At 36.7% G+C, this 23,711-nt stretch overlaps 1 protein-coding gene across 1 annotated transcript; it reads left to right on the forward strand.

Moving 5' to 3' along the window:
- Positions 1-339: 339 nt before the first annotated feature.
- Positions 340-9,160, forward strand: LOC124406262 (rhythmically expressed gene 5 protein). The gene is made up of 4 exons (XM_046881615.1): positions 340-719; positions 3,774-3,945; positions 5,525-5,617; positions 8,531-9,160. Exons 1-4 carry the CDS (start codon positions 612-614, stop codon positions 8,965-8,967), a joined length of 810 nt encoding a protein of 269 aa, XP_046737571.1. The 5' UTR covers positions 340-611; the 3' UTR covers positions 8,968-9,160.
- Positions 9,161-23,711: the final 14,551 nt, after the last annotated feature.

The following is a 23,711-nucleotide window of genomic DNA, read 5'->3' on the forward strand; positions in this document are numbered from 1 at the left end:
CATAATACTCAAACTGAGACATCGTCGTCGCGTCGCCGGATCCGTTGGGACGCGACGGGATGAAATAGTGTCGCCGCACTGCCTTCTGGGAGACGCGCGTGGGCCTCGAACAACGAATTTCGGGTCTTGGCTCTTGGCTCTTGGCTCTTGGCTCTTGGAACTTGAATCTTGAATCTTGAATCTTGAATCGCGTCTGGTGCCTACTCTGCCTCCAGGATGCTGTAAACACGCGTGTGGCGCCGAGTCTTCGTCTCGGGTGGAGGGGACGGGGTCGGCGGGTATTTCGAGGAGGGGGGACCGGCTCGAGGAAGCCCGGCATATAACGAACCGACGTTTACCTGAGGATAGACAGTTCCATACGAGCGCTTCGCACGGTCGTTTTATATACAGGCGTTTCAAGCTCATCGTCGTCGCGTGACAATTGGCGAAAACTATCGTACAGAATACAATTGGTAAACAAACAAACAAACAAACAAACAAGCTAAAGGGCAGAAAACAAAGACGACGCGACGCAGCGATTCTAAACCGTGATTATACAAATCAGTGACTCCGGCTGCTGAAGCCCCAACCGTCACCGAACAAACTTCGGGCATTAACTATAAACAGTGAAGATGATTCGGTGTTCGATTATCTCGGCAGCTGTTGTGCTGTGTCTTGCTGTCGCCTACAGCGAAGGCTCGGCTATTCCAATGTGGGAATTCCTGTCGAAGGAAGAAAAAGTAAGTTTTTTTAATCACATTTCACACCACGCAGAAAGGTCGGACGTGTTGTAACATGAACGGCAAATAGTTAGATTAAGGTCCGATGGACAAGTTAGACACGTAAGATGTGCATGAGATATCAGTTTGTAATGAGACGCATAATTTGACGAAATGCAAAAACATTTTATTCATTAATAAGTATTACTCGTTCTGATATGAACTCCTGTGGGACTTTATTTGGGCCAGGCGGGCGAGTAACCTCTTAAATATACCACAAACGGCTGAAGAGCGTCTTGTATCTTCGTTATTCTATGGCGCTGCACCAATTCGGTCACTGCCCTTCTAGTCGCGTGCAGCCGCAGAGCAGCGTGTTTCTTATCGCACGCAATCACGTTGGGAACCACGGAGCAGCTCTTTCCAAGTACAAGTTCATGACTACACCGCTACATTTATTGTACCGAGTAATTCTTGTCTGGCTTACTCGCACAGACTTGTTGGCGTATTGATTTACGCCGGGGAAAAGTAGAACACAAATGAAAGCTGATTTGGAGAATTCGTCGACGTGTCTTGGCGATGGAGAAAAATGAGAAATGCACACCTGGCAAGTTCGTTCGGGAATCCCGATCGACGTCTTTTACTGTCAACTTAATTAGCACAACGAATGCTTGAATACCTTCACTGTTCACACCAATTTTTGTATTACATGGACGCGGATGAATCTGGGTCAATAAAAGTATTTAATATCGTATTAATACGGTCCATTGCCACGCGAAGAAGATACGTTCTAGAAGTAAAACGAAAAATGTCAGGGAAGCAGCGTAAAATTTAAACCTAAAATTAATTGCATTAGTTCTATAAACTCGAAAGATATAACTTCAAGTACGAAAAGACCAACGATTTGAGTTGGTGTCCACAATTTTGATACTGACATTATTATTCTGTATTTTCGAAACAATTCTATTCCCGGTAGAAAATAATTACAACAATGAGTCTATATTGATGCGGAAAAACTAATGAAATAAGTAGGACTTGTATCCGCTTGGATAAAACTTAAAATGGCAAAAACCCATCGCAATTACGCGTTACGTCAGGCTCTAGTCGACCGGTCAAGAGAGTTTATTACATACGATTGTACGTATATGCCGATTCTGTATTGATAATTGAACGTTTCTCAATGTATGCATGTGCATATTATAATAAATTATCGGCGGAACGACTGTTTTATTTAATAAACCAACATATACCGAATTCCATGTACGAATTAAATCGCCACTTTTTTCCTCCCTCTCTCTATATCTATATGTAGATCTTCTTGTTCACAATATGTAGTTCTGAACCAGTTCGTACAATGGTGTGTAGTCCGGGCATAAAACCGTAATGTAATATGCTGACTTTGTAATGTGTACGCCGATTTTATTATGTAACTTAATACGTACACGCATACTGCGAATATTTCCCGGCGAGAATAACGAACGACGATGCCATAACTTTAAAGCCCACTTGCATGAGGTGCGAATATTCATGCGTTAGTCAAATTTGAGACCGTAAATAATTTGTATGTGCATATGATTTCATCTCATTGGTATTTCGATGTATATCTCCTTGCATGGAACGTAACGCTACTTTATTTGGCTACAGTCGAATATTACTAATTGTTATTCGAGCACACGTTTCATTGCGCTGGTCGACATCCATTTTCGGGCAAAACAACTAATTTGATAGTAATTGAAATTTAATGGTCATCGATACCCACACACGCAATATTTTATAGCCCATTTCATGTCCTAACATTCGGTTCTTAAATTTTCGACTATTGCGTTGAACGGTGAGATCATACATGTACAACGATTGCAGGCTTAAATTTAACCTTGTTAAATGCACTTCACTCGCTAATATGTTATTCAAAAATCCACTTGCAAAATAAATTGCGAAATTGAATTACAGTGAAAGCTGCAATTATAGAGAAGAACAATTAAACCATCAGAAATTTAGCTTCAGCAGAGATCAATATAAATCGTTTCGGATTGATCATGTTTCTTCGCTATTCGAATTTTCGAATTATGTTGATCCCCGCGGAATTGTTGAATTGAACAATGAACCCCACGATATTTTCTCTTGATGCGATAAACTCTCTCGGTGCAAAAGTATTGCGTGTACGAATCAACCCATGCAAAGTCTCCGAAAACAATTTGAATTTCAATCACGTATTCAATTCGTTGTGAAAAGTATTGCCAACGCCCTTATACAAAATGCGCGTCGTGCATATGTAACGGTTCTACAGTGTTACACATTCCCTAGTTTCACCAGCTACGTGAGTTGAATTTCAATTATACCTCCGAACGCGGACCTCTTCCTATACAAATTTCAACGCAGACTTTCTCCAGTAAAAGAAAAGTAAATAACAAAAAGCTCACTGCATCGGTATTCATTCTCCAACTTACTTATTCTCTTCGTTTCTTCACTCGTTAAAAAAACAATACTTGTACTACTTTGATGATCTGACGAAGCACCAATCAACTCTGTAAAAAGTTGAACTACTGTAGTATATAGATCGCCGATAATTCAAATCATCCTTGAATGTAAGGTACTTCTTTGCATTAAAAATTTAACAAGCCGATTGTGATCTGGGAAAAAAATTGATTTACTGCAATCGGTTACTATGGATTCGAAAGTAGACCAGACATAATTAGTTTCACGCCGTCATTAGTATAATATTGTATACATGTGTTAAATCTAGAACACGAAAAATTCTTCACGTCGCGTCGCGTTGCGCAAAGCGTCTAACGTCTTTGTTATTATTGTTATATTTGATTCCTTTTTTTTATCAGCTTAAGAAATGATTTAAATGCGATAAATGACTTTGAAAAATCGGATACAATTCATCAGTCGTATTTATTTACAATTCACATTGAATCTACGCCAAAGTCTCGACGCTCTAAAACAAGCACATTATATATTATCTACCTTGGGATGTAAAAAGGACAAAACAAGAAAATAATAGCTGTACAATTTATACTTTATCATAGCACAATGATCGGGCTTGCGTAACAATTTCTTTTCCTATTGTTTCAGATGAGTCACTTGTACAGAGTGTTCAGCAAACAGGTGGCAAAATATTGCGCAGATTCATCGAAGCCTGATTGCAACAAAAATCTGCTAGTCTCAGGCCTCAGAAACCTGGCAAACATGGACGAGGATTATCTCAACACAATGGACCCCTACCAGCGCGGTGCCACGGAAATGAGTAAGCATTTTCGATTTATTCGATAGTTCATTTTTTCTTTTCACGTATTCGTTCAATTGTTCGTTTTCCATGTCGCTTTAATTTCGCCGTCATTCATCGTCGGGGACGAATATATAATTTCAAAGATGAAAATAACAGTGGCAAATCCAATGCTATAGGAATTTATAACCTATTTCCGTGCTACTAACAGGGTTAGACAATTGAACGCACAATGAACGATGTACGGTTAAATTGATCACGGCAGGATGTGATGGTGAATAGTCAGGAAATGCGCTTCGCGGTGTTCTTCTATGTACACGTATCGTGATTCGATGTTCAAAGAGGAGATTATGTACAGTCCGTCGTTACCGACCGAGTAAAATGTCGCTTATTTTCACTGTAAACAGACTCTGCACATCGCCGATGTGATAAAGCAGTAGATTGTGCAATTCCACATACGATTTTGAACAAAAATAAGCAGAAACTCTTCTGTTTCGTGCCAGAATGAATGGCACCAGTAAACGCGTTTCTGTAATTATCGGTGATTCAATTACCGAAAGATATTTCGGGCATTTTTACTGCACGAAACAAAATTTTCTTACATATCTGTGTGCAGCATTGCACTTGGTGATGCACTAGGTGCGACATTTCCGGTTACCAAATGACATTTTACTCCGTCGGTACAAACTGACTATAGCATTGTCCAAGTCGTCCGATGACTATTCATGTAACTGTGAATCTTTCTGTTCATCTTTCAAACCGATTGTTTTTCTTCCAAAAAGAGAAAAGTTCGTAGATATAAAATAGAAATATGTAAATGTATAGAAATTGAAAATCTCCGATTCGTAGATTATACATATATATATATATATTGAAATTTTTTTCATAGCAAAGACAAATTTATGTTATCATACAAGTTATCAATGCTACCAATGTTACAAATTTTGCATACTTACTATGTAGACGATGGTTTGTTCCGTGCGTTCCGGCACTCAGAATGCATCGTTCTATTTATATCGATGCGTTCGGAACTGGTTATGCAACGAGACATATATATATATAACGCGAAGAAGTAATAAAGAGATGAAAAAAATTTATCCGGCGAGACGTTGTCGAGTTTAAAAATATACACTTCACTTTGAACTGAAGAAGAAGAAGAACAGGAAAAAGTCCAGTTCATCCGACACCAAAAATTTCCATAGTCAATTTTTATTACTTGATAATCGTTGTGCCCACCGAAATGTTTTTCGAGTTTTACATAGCGTATAATTTTAACCAGAGTAACTCTTAATTGACAATATTTAGCGCTTGTTACTTAGTTAGACTAACTGTGACTATATTTTTTTCTTTTTTGGCTTCTCTGTAGTCAACCATGTGCTATTTTCTTAAATGTTTACTCGACCATTTCGCGAGTGATTAAAAAATCACTGTCGTAAAATAAATACTTGAAGCATGTATCTAGGACAAACAAGGATGTTATAAACGCGTAGCTAACTTTTCATACTCAAAGAGTATTCGTACCTCCGTAATTATGTGTGATTTAGTATGTAGTTATAGTTATAGGTTATGCAGCATATCAATCTTTCGTTTTGCTTTACAGTTTGGCACGCTTTGTTGACCAACGACGATTTCGAATCTACATTCGAACGTGAGGGAGATTCCTTGTACTACTATTCTGAAGCTGATCGTTTCGGTGAGTTGAATTCTTACTCTTATAAATAATTAATCTATAAAGAAAATACATACATCCATATACACCTAAATGCACTTGCATGAAAAAATAATTATGAAAATAACGAGGAGATGCATTTTTTTTTTTTCTTTCAATATATAAACAAGGTATATCGGGTAGTTTTGAATAACCATGAGAATCGATGAGTTCTAATAATAATTCTCCACGCTCTTTAGAATGTATATCAAACAGTACATCAAATTTTTTTACACTTCGTTAAGACAGCGATTGTACAGGAATTCAGTATAGATACACGCACCTGTAACTAAGGGGATTTTGAAATATGTTGAAAGAACGTTAGCTGAGCGTTATGTCGTCTCCGTCTGTTCCTTTTTTTTTCCTTTCTTCTTCTCGTCTCCGTACCACAGAGTGATTTCTATCGCTTTCACATTTTCCCCGTGATTTCTGTCTCTGTGATTGTATACGTTAATACTATAAACACGCCATTCTACAAACGCCATTTTAAACGATGATCTTGAGACCGCATCGTTTAGAGCACTTATCTTCGCTGACAAATTACCGTTTAACCACGTATTATAAGTATTATACTTTCTCAGATTTGTGAGATTTCTACTTTTATTGCTCACAGAATTTTGTCTCTTGACGTATAAAAAAAAAAAAAAAAAAAAAAAAACATCCGCCGTCCGTAAAATCTTTCTTCATCATTTTTCTTTCTGTATGTTAATACTCCGCTGCGTGTAAAATTTTTTGTGAAAGTCTTTCGAGATTCTAGTAACTTGTCTGTATTTCATGTTCAATGTAAAAAAAATTACTCAGAATTTGAAAACCGTGGTAAAAATTTTAAAATATTTAATTTTTACAAAATAGATGTGGAAAAAATTGATAAGATGCCATTTTTATTACTTGTAACAACTCGATTATAATATCGCGATAATTTCTAGTTACGTACGTACGAGGAGCAGAAAAAGGTTCTCAAAATACTTAGAATATATTTGCTTGATAAATAGAAAGTTTGAGAAGAAAATATACTAAAAAAATTTCACATGGATTCTCAACGACTTCTCATTTAATTACTCCGAGTATTTTTTAGTCTCTATTCCCGATGATTTCACCAGTAAAATATTTCCCAATCACTGACCGAACATTTTTACGTCGATATCAAAACGGTGTTCACAGACTGCGTAGAACCCGAGACAAGTTTATAACATGAGAATGAGAAGATACATGAAATTTATATAACGTAAAATTGAGAAATCTCACGCGCAGTATAAATATCGTATCGAATTAATTATTTTCCTGGTTCGTATATATAAATGCAGATGCAAAAGGAATCTTTGAGTGCATTTTTTATTCTGTTTTATTCTCCATTTTTTTTACTTCCCCGCTTCTTTTTTCTGGCGTATCGTGTTTCAATGACAAGACTTCGACGTATATAAGATACTATTTAAAGAATCAAAATAAAAAAATCATCCTCGTGGTCCTTGGCCTAGTTGCTGTTGCTGTTTCTGTTGCAGTGTTCTTCACGCGCGTCGTATGACTGACTACCTATAAGCATTTCCATTTGTATAAGTCGCCTACCTTTATACCACCTTGTAAATTGTAGTGGAGACGATGACATCTCCGCAGTATTATATACACGCACTTTAATCACGTCCTGCTCGTTAACATTGAACACAATTACCAGCTACACCTTATACTTACACGTAACGCTTCTACCTTCCATGTACTTAAGTTGTTCAACCCCGTTGCTTGTAATGCCTATTTACAATTTCCGCGATCTTGTTGCAAAAATTTTTGGTTGTAGTATAATGCCTATTTTTTAAACGCAGTTTTTACCCATGAGGTTAAAGTTATTAACGCCAACCTAATTAAATATCGAAGAAAAAAATCTATACTGTATTGAAAATTTAAAATGATTTCGGAATAGTTGAATTTACTAGGCCACATAACAATTTCTCCAAAAAATCTATCTCAAAACTAAGCAAATTTGTTTCAACTTTTGTTAAAATCTAATAATAAATTATAGAATCGAAACGGCAAAATTATTATTTTTACGCGAACTGTCAAAATGTATAAGAAAAAAAGTAAATTCACTTTTTGATTGTTGAGAATTGAAGAGTAATTTCAGGTTCGATCAGAAGTCATGTACTGCAGATGCATACATTTATAGTATCTAATTCCGGTATTCTCGGATCGTGATGCTTCAAGACCGCGCAAAGGCTCGGGCAACACAGCCTCGCCGGTATTGTATTTAAATTCAAGCTCAAGCCGCCTGTCGGAAGTAAGAAGGTTTTCCCGTTGATATCGACGGCCTTTAACAACAAATAAATTATCATATCGCAAGGCAGTCCCCTCTTCTTCCCTTGGCACATATCTTGCAACGTACAACCGCATACAGATAGATACTCGATCAAGTACAGGAATTTGCAATAATCTTGAACTCCGATCCCACGCTTTCTGCTTACATATAGATATGAAACGTACTTAATCATGATAAATTTTAAGCAATTATGGAATTGAATAAATTTAAACTGCCGCTGCAGTAATGCGGAAGCAAAATTTAACAGTGTTAACAGCCAACTTGGTAGCTTTCAAAGGTTATTGCCTTTTGGGCAGGAGATTCATTTGTTTAACGGTTAACGGGAAATTTTCTGATTTCAAATGGATTTCATAAATTTTTGTTATTAATTACGTTTCGTTCATTGCTGAAAGCATTGATTTTACTAGAAAAACAAATTGAATGTTATGCTCTTTAAAGAAATCTACAAATAATAGTGACTTTCAGCGCTGTCAGGATGAAACTCACCAGTGAGATAATGAAAATCGAAGTTGGCAACACTGGCTGCTATAATTAGCGGTATAAAACGACTCGTATCTCCATACTATAACCTCAATTTCTTCGTTTTGTTACAGGCGACAACTTTGGCAGTGATAATAACGGCCTTGCTGAAGAGTCTTCGGCGCCTTCCGGCGACTATGTTCGTCCGGCCGGTCACACTGGGCCTTACTTGATGGGCCCAATGGTGATCCGAGTGCTTCCTGACGGCCGCCCTGTTCCCGGAGATTCGAAACTTCCGCTGCCCCGCGACGAGGACGTCGACGATCTGAAGTACGCGAAGTTGCCGTCCATCGCGGAAATCGAGTCGAGGTCTTTTTTCTTCGGCAAGTCGCTTGCCTCGTCGGGAAAACCCGCTAAACGACCGATATTCTCCGTCGGGCAGCAGAAACCAAGCGTAATTCTCACTACCAGACGATCCGGAAATCAGCAGAAGAATCCGCTTTTCGACGACAGAGCTCGCGGTGAAAAAGATATCTTCGACAGCTACGAGCGATCCATTCGATATTATTAAAAATCTGAGAAGTTTTCTTGTTATTTCCGTTATTTTTTCATATCTTTTTTTTTTTTTTTTTTTGATTCGATTTGACAAACGTCAATTATTTTTGACGATATTTTTTAGTGATAGTGATTAACGATTGCTTAGCCAAAAAAAAAAAGAACAAACACCTTATTCTGATGGAAAAAAATCGTATATAGTTTAACTTTTATATACAACATATGAAGACGCTATGTCGTATGTATGTATATGACATACCACATATACCTATGTATGTATGTAGGTATATAGATTTACCGAGAGAAAATCGTCAAACTTGATAGAACGAATGTCCACTGCGCATGCTCGAGCTGCGTCGGATTTTATACAGGCTGACCACCCTAAGCATGAACTGTCAAACGCGACTTAGGCGTATGGAGGTTACGTGGGCGATACGATTTATTTTAGATCAAACAGATCTCGAATAGTTGATGTTGTGATTTCGAAAGGCTTGGAAAACTTTTAATGTTAACTGACTGATGACTGCTACAAGTCATCGTAGAAACATAATTTCAATTCGTCTCTTGACGCGGTAGAGTTTAATATTTCATCCTTCGTTTCGAGTAAGTTGGCTCCAATGATTTGCAGACGAAAATATTGCCTCAGTAAAATCTTACCGACAAATTGAGCTCGATTATTTCGCGCATGCGCAGTCGATCATTTGGTCTGATAAGTTTTCACCGTCTGATCTCGGTATGCAAAATATTCGCACTGACGATTGGTTGGCTGCACAATATCCGGATAAATAATGTTGACGCGAAACCGCAGGTTTGTGGTTTTTAGTTGATAAAGAGTTGCGTCAAAGTGATGATGAGGAAGGGTAAAATTTTTATGTCAAATGTCGTTTCGGGATCAGTAAGTTGTACAATGGTAGGGTGATTTCTGAAGATGTTTAGATACAAACATCAGGCTGACCATGACGAAACATTAATTTAATAAAATGTGTAGATATTAAGTTAGGGCTAAGATTCGCTAAGTTAATTTCATGCATTCCTATTTATTCAACTTTTAACACCTGTTATACATAATTCTAGTATATCTATTAACATTTTTGATATTTCGATTTTACGTTACATATAAAATTTTGAGGACTATTCGGTATTAATACAGCCGTCTGAGAATTTCGTCGTGTACGTTTGTTATATTTGGAACGGAATCAATAACTGGCACTCTTGATTTTTATACTCTAATAAAGGTACAATGAGATATTGCTTCGAGACAAAGAGAGAAACCGAGTGAGAAAATGTAGAAAAGATCATGTCGATGATACGAGGAATTCTCATGGTTGAAAAGAACAAAAGTCACTTAAATGCCCATAATTATATGGGCATAGTAATTCCTTGTAAATATTATATTGTAAATAGCGTAATTTTTGCTACCACCGTTCATCTTCATTTTCGATGTGTATTTTTTTATTTTTTTTCTAATACTTCTATTAACTTTTCATTGGTTCGCGGTTGTAATGTGTGATATAATGCGTTGAGGCTCGATTCATTAATCAAAATTCTAACAATTATATATCCTTGATTAACGAAGTGTTTTTTTCGTCTTTCTTATTTCTATTTTCGTTGAATCAACACTAAACATACCTGTATGGAATAACTGTGTAACATGTAGGATTTGTGATAAATGAAAACTAAAAAAAACTAAAAATTACAAATTATAAAATTAAATTTATAAGGAGTAAATTGTGAGTTAAAAGTCACAAAATTGTATGTCATATTGATAATACTGATCCAAATCATTAAGAAGAAAAATCTTTTAATTAAGAAAATAATATTTTCTATTTACGTTTTGATTCAAAATATAATAATTGCAACGTGAACGATTTGTTCGTGGGCGAAAAAATTTATAATTATTATTCGGTACACGTTTAATTTGTGATGTTACCCATTCGTATTATTAGACGTAATTATTCTCACTGTACATATATGTATCTGTATCTATCAAACTATATACAGTAGAAGATAAACTTGATTTATTTTATGTACGTGTTTTCTACGAGATGTACAAGTTTTTGAACATAATTAAAGTAAAACATGCTTCAAAACAATTGTATTATTTATGTGTTTGATCTATACCATACGTTTCCATCATATTTTTAATACAGTTGAAATATTTCACAAAGTCTTGCGAATATCAAGTCAAATAATTTCAGTTCCGCTTCTTCTGTATCCAGTATCGAGTCAAGACTCAAGTTCAATTCATAGGCCATTTGTTTCAGGTCAAAAACTATAGGTATTCCAATTTCAGATCTTTTTTGTAATGACATATTGCCTAGCTGGTTACCGATTCATGTACTTGTTTCCGTATGCGGAAATAAGAATATTTTGTTGGGATCTGAAAATGTTGATTGGAGAATCGTGTAAATCGATTTGACTACCATTTGGCACTTGATGTAGACAAATATATACATACATCTGTACGAAATATTCAAATGTATGTATAAAAAAAAAAAAAAAAAAAAAAAAACGAGGTGGATATTCGTCCGAGAACTTCAGTCATCATTTTGTTTTGCAAATTCGTTTCAAGACAATTTTGATATGCAAAGTGCTACATGAGTTCCTAGTGGGTTGTTATGCACGCATTTTTAACAAACCTACTGTTAGTTAAGTGAAGCATCAAAGCATCTGCTATGGCTGTTTGGAAACTAAAATTCCTACCATTGTCAGGTAAGTGTGGTCAATTACCATTGCCTGCAGGCATCACATTCACGCGTAGCATCCATAGAGATATTATAAAATCTTGAGGACTTGTTTTCGCGGAGCTGCAACGGCCGCCATTTTGTTTTTTTTTTTAATTTTTTAACTTTCATTCATGAATAAAATTCACGTTCAACATCATGAATAAAAGAAAGAAAAAAGCTTTACTCGTTTCCTTTAAAAAAAAAAAAAATTAAACACCTGTAATATGATGCTCCAAGGACGAAATCTCCCTTAAACAACTTTGGCTATGATAATTTTTGGCATAAAATTAATAATAAACGTGATAATACGGTTATAAGATTTTACCCCCTCCTTTTATCGGGTATAAATCGAAAAATATCGATCCTAGGAAAAAATGTATGAGATCCAAAATTGTGGGAAATTTAATTTCAAACAACTTTTGGAATAACTATTTTCCGTGTACAATTGACAATAAACGAGTTATTCAATAAACAAAAATTGACCCTTAAATTCAAGGTGGTGGATGACGCAATGGGTCTAGTATCCCGGAAAACCGAAACTTAGACTGCCAGTGACCCCCCCCCCCCCCCCGCAAAGTATTCCGAAGGAAAATTGCTTTTAAGAATTAATGTTTTTATATTTGCTAATTCGACTTGACTAGGTATGTTACCAACGTTTTGCACGTGATAGTTGTTGATTATGAAGAACTTCTTATACCGGTCTGGTCAGTTACTCAGTCGATAATACGTGAAACTGCTAATACCCCCAAACCCCGCCCAGACCCGCCGAACTGTTACGAAAAAACCCAAGGCATTAGTTCAAAATTAACGACCATAAAATTGCCAGGGGAGGAGACGCCGATAGTGTGGGACAAAACTCAATATGGAATATTTCGAAAAATAGTACTCTGGTATCAATTCCGATACTGAAATACCACTAAACGTTTATACAGGTATGAGAAAATCCATTTTTTATTGCAACTTATTGGGTAGTTTATCAGATATTACCACCAGAATGTACAAATTTGTTAGAGGGACACGCCAGGGTAGAGACAATTTTAGTGTGTAAACCCAATTTTCGGGAATTCCGAAAATATTTTATAATTCAAATTCAATGCGACACATAGAACTCAGTTTAAATTACAACTATAGTTACTTTGAAAGAATTTATTTGTCAATCTTTACTATTTTTTCCCAAAGGACACAAAAAGGCGTAATGTCTTGGAACTACTCACTTGGCAGTAGTCTGTGAATTAAATTTTTTGTTGTATTAGGTGATTATACGAATACATTTTTAATAATGTTTTGTTAGGATTCCGGGACGAGAAGGAATATTCCATCTTATTTCTTTGGTGGGAGGATCAGCCGCGAGTTCCCTCGTAAACGGCATCATTTTACTTCCCCTTGCATCCTGTGCATCCCTGTTAGCATAGCTGTGGTACACTTGCTAGGCAAGGTCTTCGAAAGTTAACGCAACAGCACAGAAAAGGTATTTTTGTGAGTAAAGACTACATTTTTTCAATTCACTGGCCGAAAGATTTTTGCACACGAGATGCGCTTCGGTATCTTATGATAATAACAAACAACAGTGGTGGAAACTTATAATGTGTCGTATTTCTTCATAATTCGAGTAGCAATTCTATACGATAATTAAGCCATTGATTGTATCGTTCGGTACATTAACTTTTCATGTTATTATTATGACACTGAGTACATACGCTAAGCCTATCTATTATTGGAATAATAAAATATATTGGCTGAGCACATTGAGTGGAGTGAAGTCGTCCACAATGGGGAAGGAACAATGTCCGTTTGCACTCAAGTCCATAAGGACCTGTCATTAGAACTTCATGAAAGGATATTGAAAATGATTATTTCATACAAAAACAATAATCAAGTTATGTTTAACAGGGCTTTCTACGCATTAAACTATCAATTCAATCAATTTCAACTGAGATAAAGAATGGTCCGATGGATGAAACTACATATCAAAAGTGTTATGGGCTGGGTTGGTTTATGACCAAACCACTCCCAAAAATATAACGCTTGGCTCGGACTAGTTCTCTCGGATGGTGAATTATTTGAATTTTGATGTCGTTTTCCCTCTTGGTTGAACCGACTTTGATAATAAAATGGTCACTTACCTTTTGCTGGTGACCGTTGATTCGGGCTATGTGGGCGGCTCTGCGTGTTCGGCCGGTGGTGAGATTGTTTAAAGTTACTGATCGCTTAACTTATATTAGGCGTTAAAGGTAATTAATTGTTCAACTCGCGATGTAAGTTTAGCACACGAATATCTGTTTATTCAATTAAGGCTTAAAGAAAATTCTCATAATGATTTTAATTATAAAAGATGAAAGGTTTTAAATGTAAAGTCACGGAATTCCCTTTTAGCGCTTTAGTTGTTGAATTAAATAAAATAAAAGACCTTTTGAATTTCTAACAGATTCTCTGGTCTGATTGATCTGCCTAAAGCTGAGAGAACGATTTCTGTTGAAGACTGTCTGACAATTATGTAATGACTGCTTGACGAAACGGTAAGAACTGTCTGACGACCATGTCACAACTGACTGTTCAGAAAACTGAGAATTGAGAATTGAGAGAAACTACTTCCTGATTGGTTCCCAGCATCTTTGAGAGAGCTGTCCAATAAGAGGAAGTATTGATAAGATTTTGAGTTTCCCATTCGCTATTAACTACCACCGCCCTTTGGGTACGGTGTAACATGCAAAACTATCTTAACTAATCCCGCCTCTTCCATGAGTGCGGGTGGGAATTGCCGTGCTTGTTTTGGTACATGATAAAAAATATTCTACTGTATGTTGGGGATGACCCTGTCCAAACAGACACTTCAAAGATGGATATATGGATTTTAATCCGTTGCACGTGCGTGCCAGATTCTGCATACCTGGAAATATCGAGAAGCGATTTCCGGTCATCTGGTTACTCTTAGAGAGTTTGTATATTCTAGTCTGTTTAGGTAAGGATTATCCCGTAACATTATTTATTGGGTAAGATTATTATAAGCTGGGGGTGGTTATTTCCCAGAGCCGTAAAAAGTGATAAAGAAAGCCGTATGCATACAATGCATACGGAGACTCAAAAACATGAGATATAAATGAATTTAATCGAAAACTGAAATAAAACTAATGAGCAGGGACAGAGGGCATCGAGGATGTGACAACAGTCACCATCAACGATAAGCTGGAATCAATAACTTACTCAAACAACGAGCAATTGAGTGGAGATGTGAAACTACTCTGACTCATATTTGCCACCAGGGAATCATCGTTCTCTGAGATTGCTGCAAAAAGCTCCAAGGATTTTGCACAACTAATGAATATTCTAAAAGAGAAATATAATTTGAACACCTCAAAAAGAGCAGCAGGAGAATCTCTACCAGCTTCTGCCATCACCATACCTAGAATCGCAGAATCGCTGCTTCCTTCCCAGCCATGACCACATCTTTTTACCATGCCAGACAAGCTAGATTGCTTGATCAACCTGAGACTCTGTTTCCTGAAAGTGAATTACCACCAGCATTATTTTCTCCAATGTTGTCAGCTTGTACATTGTACATTGTCAGCAATTGCTATATTTCCCACTTCTACTTCCGGTTCACTAGCCATATCGTTTATCATACGTTTCTAGATCACCAGATGACGTAAACGTTGAACCCCTACGGAAGATAGCTGCAAAGCTCGCGCGAACATTTATGTTTATCTTATTACTATTCTATAGAGTTTAAGTTTTTTTAGTTTTTATTTAGCCTTAGGACAAACACAGCATGCAGCATTCTTGTTAAATAGTATTCTTTGTATGGTAAATGAACCAAATAGTATTTGTTGATACACTTTCGCTCATGGATTTTTTTGATTGTTCAAATCAAAAAATTTACATGATCCATAGCTATCACACTGCATTGTAATGGGAAAATATAAACCTATATATTTGACTCAACGTCAGAGTTGATATCCTTAGTTATAGTCGACGGCAAAGTCGACTGGTGGTCAACGTGGAAACTGCCTCCGTCAGGAGCGTATATGAGTGCCAAATCATTTAAGGTGCCTATGGGATCCCAAATTTGGAGTTTGTTTTCTTCCTACGAAAACATGGGCAGAACATCACTTCTTTGGTAGCAGAGAGCAATTTAGTCGTAATGAAATGTAGTATTTTAGATTTATTTCTCTGGTGTATTCTGGAACAAAAAACCACCTGATACCTAACAACACAATTAGTAGAAAAGAACAAGTCAATAGCAAACTTGTTCATCATTAATAGGAATATTGGCTTACACATAAGTATGTGTAATATGAATGCTTTGGACCAAAGGTACAAAATGAGAAGGTAAAGGATGTGTCAATCACAAGCCATGTTTGGGTTTTGTTGGGCTATGTCGAAACTTTGCAGCCAACATCGTCAATGGCCTGTCTAAGTGAAGTTAGTGCGCACATTTGGTTACCCAATTCTGCGGGTTGTGCCCTCGGTAACATGATATATATCCACGCCCCCAAACGACGAAGAAAGAGGCATCCTCCTGGATACTTCTTACTGCAACGAATTGGAGAGCCTTTTCCACATTAGGAAGCGTACATCAACGATAACGTCCGATGTGAAGGAGATTTCGGACTCGTCAACCAACGTGACGATTCCGGTATACGGACGCTCCACTTTTCAAGAACAACGCCAACTGGTGCAGATCGATTGATCTCGACCAGCTCATCTCTACACACTTTGGAATTAAGAAATGGTAGCCTGAAACTATCATCCGTTTAGGATGACGCCAATTCGTAGGAATACCTCAATGCTTTTTTTATTCGACATTATAACGTAGTCTGACAATAGTCTGTGAATGGAATAAAGTTAGCTAATAGATCCATGAATGTTTATAAATAGAACAGAAGTACGCATTTAGGTTTTTACCAAAGTATACAAGATAATAACTTGCCAATTTTATTTATTAATCTTCTAACTCACTCTGGCAAGAGCTCAAGAGCAGAGGAAGCAGTTTATGCAGGATGGAGACTTTGATTGGGTTGAAGTACAGAATACTTTAGGCTCTAAAGACTTCCATGATGACGGCCTGGAGGAGCAGGACTGGAAAAGTCAGATATTTTAAAATATGCACCTCAAGAACTGTAGATTGAAAGATGAACTGCCAACGTCAGAGAGTGCCTTATTTGCAAAAGTATTCCTTAACCGGTATGTAAGTGGAAACTACCCTAAGAATCTTAGTGATACTATACTTGGAATATGTTATGGGATGCCCTTGGCTGGGGAAGAAGATGGGTTATTTGATTCATATTTTTGGCCTGCTGAGGATGCAACTGCAATAACGTTAGAATCTCCTGGAGATGTTTCTCTTTTGACAGGATTTTGAAACAAATTCCTGTTTGGTACGTTATCGCTTCCTGAGAAAAGTGAGAAGCTTACCGATGATCACGGATATTGACAACGAATGTCTATTAACTATGTAGGTTTTTTTAGCTCTGATGACGCTACGTGCAAGTGTCAAAGACCCACCAGATATATTCACACACATCTTCCAACATGGGAAGCAACGATTTGATTCTCTATGGACCATTGTCATGCCATTAGAGACATGTTATCCTCCAAATGAGAAAGCACTCCATAGATTTGCACAAACCTTTAAACGGGTTTCCCCCAATACAAATAGAAATAGTAAGAGGAGCGGGATGTTTGCTCTTGTTATCAAAGACTGGTCTGGAATGCCTACACTGGACCTAGCGTGCAGCCATTTCGATGAAGATAAGTCTCTAATTAGATACGTGGCTATCTCAGCCAATCAAATGACTGATATGGAGATTTATCGGATATTAGTTAATTACGCTGAGCCAGATGCTCACCAGTATTCATGGCCATGGGCAAGAATATTTTGCAATGGTGCTTTTGTGGAGCTTAGCATCAGACAGAATTCACTATATGGAGCTGTGACGTTGACGCATTCAGTTGGAGGACGGACAGATTAATATCTTTGGAAAATAGCATCTTTTGCCACAGAGGATATTCATGTATTGAAATTCAAGGCTGTGGGTGTTCGACGGAACATTATCAATGCATTGAATACCAAACGAGCTGAATTGGCCGTAACAGAAGAAGCTAAAGGGGTTTGGAGGGATGTCAACAAAGCTGCAGAAGAGGATGAAGTAGATGATGACTAAGAAGTAGCAGTAGTATGTTGGTTCTGGCTCACCGCGTGTGCGTGTGTCCGTGTGTGGTGTGAGCGTGCGACCGCCCCGTGGTTCTCAACCACCCCCGTGTGTTACCATCAGTGGGTGCAATGCCGATGCAATGGTAAGTAGAACTCTCGCTAGTGTCGCCGCCACCCCAAATTTACGATGCATACAATGTCGCCTGGCCAGCTACCCAACTTCGATGCATACACTTCCGCCCGCCAACAAAGTTGCAGTTTTCTTACAATGTAACGTACACCTCGCGATTCTGCTATTTTTACATCCACCTACCCTTATTAGCGCACGGTCATCAAAGCTGCACCTCCCGCACCCGCCAAATTCATACCATAAAGCGCAGAGTCTTGCTGCAGATGCTCACAGTCTGATTTTACACTGCATCGCAATCATGATCTTCATCATCTCAATTTTCGCTGTCATTACCCTCGCGGCTGCTCGACCGCTAGAGCAGCAACCAGCCTCAAACTTAAGCACCCTCAACCTGTTCTACCACTCACCCGATGCAAGGGTGCTTGGCGATGGTCAAGGCGCCCACATAGACATCAAGGAAGTGATCGACCCGCACAAAACAAGAACCACATTCAATCGGACTCTCGCCGGAGGTAGCTATCACATCCTTACTATAAACTTTTTTTGTGCACACCTTCAAACATTTTTTTATTACCCTCCACAGTACATTATGGTTATGACCACAAACTTCTACACCACAACCCATCCACAACGACCATCGCGACCACCTCACGATGTGAGTATTCTCAATCTTTAGCCCACGCAAGTCTTTCACCATGTTTTTGCATAATGTAAGCTATTGTGGTTTTAGCTGAAACTATAACATCATCAACTACCGCTTCCACAATCAGCACAGTGCCCAACGACACCGCCCCGATCATTAACACAGCCGCCGAAACCGCCTGTGAGTCATAATTATCCACTATTCAGTGCAAAAAAGGTATATCAAAAAATTTTGACACCATACTAATCTTATTTTTTCAGAGTCAGTCGCAAAACCTTTCACCATCGACTCTTACTTGCAAACTCTGGCCATGATCAAAATCGACATGTAACTCAAGTTTATTATACGCTCATTACAAAAACTTACAAATCATTTCAACCTAGATTGTAACAATTCTACAAAGGACCCAACATCCCTCCCCACGACGTTTGTATTACACGCGACTCCAATCGGAACAACCACCGCCGAACCGCAGCGTGAGGTATCAAAACCCAAAATTGACACTGCTACCATCGAACAACTTATGGACCAGAACCGTCGATTAATGGAATACATCGCCAGACTCCAAAAAAATCAAACTTCTGCACCCGACAGAAATTAATTTTTCTTCACTAACTTTTCACCCTATACTGTAGTCATGTTCTAGCGGATTGTTTTTACCGCTCAATAACTTGTAGCCCGTGTGAAAAATCAATAAAAACTATATAGTGTTACAATAATTCTTTATTTTTATGTGCAATATAGACATATACTGCTTGGTATTATCGAATCCAAACTATCCTTACACAATCCGCAATTCTGCGATTGATTTAGCCAACTTGATGCATCTTGAGCGCTGCTATAAGTTGAATGACGTATAAATGCCAATTTTCGGAGCCGAAAATTTCTCGACTCGGAATCGATTCGTATGACCATTTCTAGAGTAATTCGACCCCCAGGAACTCAGAAAACTCGTTAAAAATAGCGTGGGAATAACAGCAGAGAAATGACGACGAAAATCTCCTGTTTTTCGGCTGTAACTTATAATGCTCAAGTTGTAAAGGAATAATTAAAAAGAAAAAAGAATATGCAAATATTTTGGGATTTGATGTTCACTAAAGTAAGGTGATCATATTGATGGCATTTTTAAATAATAATTTTCATTTATCCATCCACTCGCTCAGTCATTCATTCAGTATAAATTATATTCGATAAAACGTGTGTAAATATAAAATGGTGAAAATAAAATGTCTCTCAATAAGAATAATTGTAAAAATAAAACGTCTTATTCTAAAATAGTGTATAAAAGTCGTCTCTCGTTAATGTAAATTTGTCGTTGTTATTTGTCACAATACACTTGAAGATATTAAACGATGCGTAGAACTTATTTAATTTATATTTGATAATTCAACGGCATCTTCTCCACCACTTTGCTATATGACTAGGAAGTCTACTTTAATTCGGGATAGCACGTCTTATCTAGCCGAGAGACTTGTAGAGAGAGACCTCACATCTTCGGAAGGTTTGCGGTGAGGGTCCCCGTTGCCAATATCACGTGATTTACCTACTTGCTGAGTCAAGTTCACTTGTTCTTGTTGTGACTCAGAAGCGGTAATATTTGAATCATTACATTGGCCTCCCTTTTGTGATGGTGAGATTCGTCATAATTATCACAAACATCCATCACTAGACATTTTACGTTATACACACCTATGAAATTTAGTCACTTTTGTATTATTTGCACTTAAAAGTTTGTCATACACATTCATCCATACTCTCACCTTTATTCATTCTACATACAACTTATGCTAGCGAACAATTTTTTAGTTATTCTATATATTGATCGTAACAATCATGTCAACATGAAAGAAAAAATAAAATAAAACAAAAATAAACTTAAATATGAATCACAAAATCTTCTTGTTATTAAATTCTGCGTTAAGTCTGAAGTCGATGATGATTTGAGTTTTATTGAGACTAGTACTGGTTAAATGTATCATTATGAAAAGATAAAAGAAAACAAATATAAACGGCTATTAAAATTGATTTAGGATACTAGGAAGTTTGATACTTGCGTAAATTTCATCTATTGTATGTACGTTTGATATCATTTAAATTTTCTGGATCACATAACACGAATGCAATTTTCCCAATTCTCTTTGTAGACTTGTTACCTTCATCACTTGCGTCGGTTGGTAATCTAAATGCAATACTACATTTTTAGTGAAATTGTCCTTTAAGTTTTGATATGCTTTTGCTAATTCTTTTGTCCATTTGAAAGGTACATTATCTTTCAATAACATTCGTTAAGGTTCCAAATGATATGAGTGCTTGATACTGAATTGGCGATAAAAGTTACATACACCCAAAAATCTTTGCAGTTGTTCCTTATTTGTTGGTTCTGCAAAATTCTTAATTATCTCCAATTTGTTTGGGTCTGGCCCGATTCCATCAGGTGACAAAATAAATCCCAAAAATTTCAATGATTTTTGACAAAATTCAGATTTTCCGAGTTTCAAAGTGAAGTTACGTTGAAGTAATTTGCTAAAAACTATGTCTAAATGTACCATGTGCTCTTCAAAAGTTGGAGAGGTTATTAATAAGTCATCAATATAGCAGGTCAAAAAGTTGGAATAATTATTTCCAATCGCTAAATTAAGAGCTCTTATAAATCCACTGCCTGCTGTTTTAAGTCCGAATGGAATTCTGCAAAAATGGTATAATTGTGATCCGTGTAAAAATGCAGTATAGGGCCTTAAATTTTTAGCTAACGGGATTTGCCAGTATCCATGAGTAAGATCGATAGTTGTCATATATTGTGCTCCATGATGTTTTTGTAAGAGCTCAAAAATTAATGGTGGTGACTCGTTATCAGATTCAATAACTTCATTCCAAAATCTTGCATCCAAACATATTCGAATTTGGTTATCTGATTTTTTTTACTGTTCTTAAAGGATTGCAGTCTTGATTAACGGATCGTTCAATTATTCCCATTTCTGACATAGTTTTTATCTCTTTATCAACTGAATCTCGTAAAGCTAAAGGAATAGGATAAGTTTTTCGTACAATTGGATTCGGTTTAGTTGATTTGATTTCATGTTCATATACTCGAGTACACCCTGGTTTATTGGAAAACAAAATCTGATACTTTTTGAGAAGTGCGCAAACAGTTTCAATCTGCACATTACTAAGTGTCGTTAGACTATGCACGATGTTTGAAAACTCTTTGAAAAAATTATGATCCCCTCCATTTGCTAAAATTCTCACATCTTTCTCTAAGTTTTGTGATAATTCCTTTTCATTTGCTTCTTCTACTTGGTCATGAATATCATTATTCACAGTGACACTTACTAGACTAACAAAATCATTTTTAACAGACAAATTATTTTCAAAAATCTCACAACTGAGATGCTGTGTATCAACATCCTCATCATTAACAACATTATTTTCATCAATTTCAAATTCAATTTCATTTTCGAAATGGCAGTCTGGTTGTTCTTCGTGAACCAACACATCAACTCCACAGATTTCTTCAAAAAGATCAACTTTATCATTTACATCACTTATATCTAAATTAACATTTTGCATGTTTGTTATTTGAATCAATACTACTTCATCATTGGTAGAGGACACCAATTTATTTAAAGGTTCCAAATCAAACCACACCGTTGGTTTGTCGATATGAACACCGTTTACTTCTAAACTACGGTCTTCGTAACTTATTATCACTTCGTTTCTCAATAACCAATCATTACCAAGTATAATACGATTAGATAAATGTGGAATCACAAGACATGAATATTCTATAACTTGATTTGCCGAATGCAATCGCAGGAAAACTTGTTCTTTTAACGGTTATCGTTTTTCGTCCAATAGCTGGGATTACAACTACTTTACTTACTGGCAAAATATCTAAATTTATACTTGTCATTAATTGATTGAAAAATTCCTCGTATATACATGTCACTTGACTACCGGTATCAAGAAGTGCATGTACTTGAATCCCCGATACAGTAACTAAAGGATGTGGACATTTCGGTATCGTTAATTTTAAATTTCTTTGCATATTCGTTGCATTACCAGTAACATCATACGATAGGTCCTTAATATAATCAAAAGGATCTCGACACGTCATTGAACCTTGGCTCAGCGCGTCGATCGTCAGTTTAAATCTCGTCGTTGACTGTAATTATTATTATGATGATTATTCGTTGGTTGTAAATTATAGCTATCAGATTAGTATGATTTTGTCGAAAAAACGTAGGTGGTGGTAAACTGGTGTTTGGTAAACAGAAACTAACCGCTGCTGGTACAGTATTTTGGAAACCTGTATTAAGAGATACTCCATTAGACTGACTGTGCCCTTGTTGATATTTCACTTGTGAGCTTATACGACTTTGTTTATTCATATCTCTGGTATTATATGGGTTATTATTATAAGACTGTGAATTTCGAAGTTTTTCACGCTCTCTTTCTTCATAAGCAGAATCTAACTGACTGAGCTAATGCGGCTTCAACTTTATTATTATCCGTCAAATCAATGGCAACTAATTTTTCTCTAATTTCAATCGGCATTTGTTGTATAATACTATAATTCATTTCATAATCTGTCAACTTGGGTTCAAAATACTGAGCTTCTTTAGTTTGTTTTAAAAAATGAGTTTGCAAATTATTTTCATTCCCTTCAAATTCACGCATAGACCAACGATTTTTTTCTCTAATTCTTATAGCTACGGAATAAAATTCTTTCAAGAACGCAGTTTTAAAACATTCGTCATCGAGAAATCTACTTTTTTTTACCATCAAACCAAATTTCAGCTCTACCATTCAATGCACCATGAATAACTTATATTTTTTGTTCGGCTGGTACATGTTTTACGTCAAAATATCTTTCTAAATCATTTAAAAATTCTCTAGGATTCGTGTTATCTTCTCCAGAAAATTTTGGTACCTCAATTTCTATTTAAAATGATTGCAAGTGGTTTATCAATCCTCCTACTAACCTTCCTTCAATATTTTGAGTTTGTTGAATTGGCTCAGCTACCGACAATCTTTCGACCAATTGACGCTGCCTATCATTTTCCTCCGTTAAACGTCGAATTTCCGCCATCATCGCATCCTGCTGCTGTTT

Source organism: Diprion similis, chromosome 5 (assembly GCF_021155765.1).
Source record: "Diprion similis isolate iyDipSimi1 chromosome 5, iyDipSimi1.1, whole genome shotgun sequence".
Taxonomy (NCBI): domain Eukaryota; kingdom Metazoa; phylum Arthropoda; class Insecta; order Hymenoptera; family Diprionidae; genus Diprion; species Diprion similis.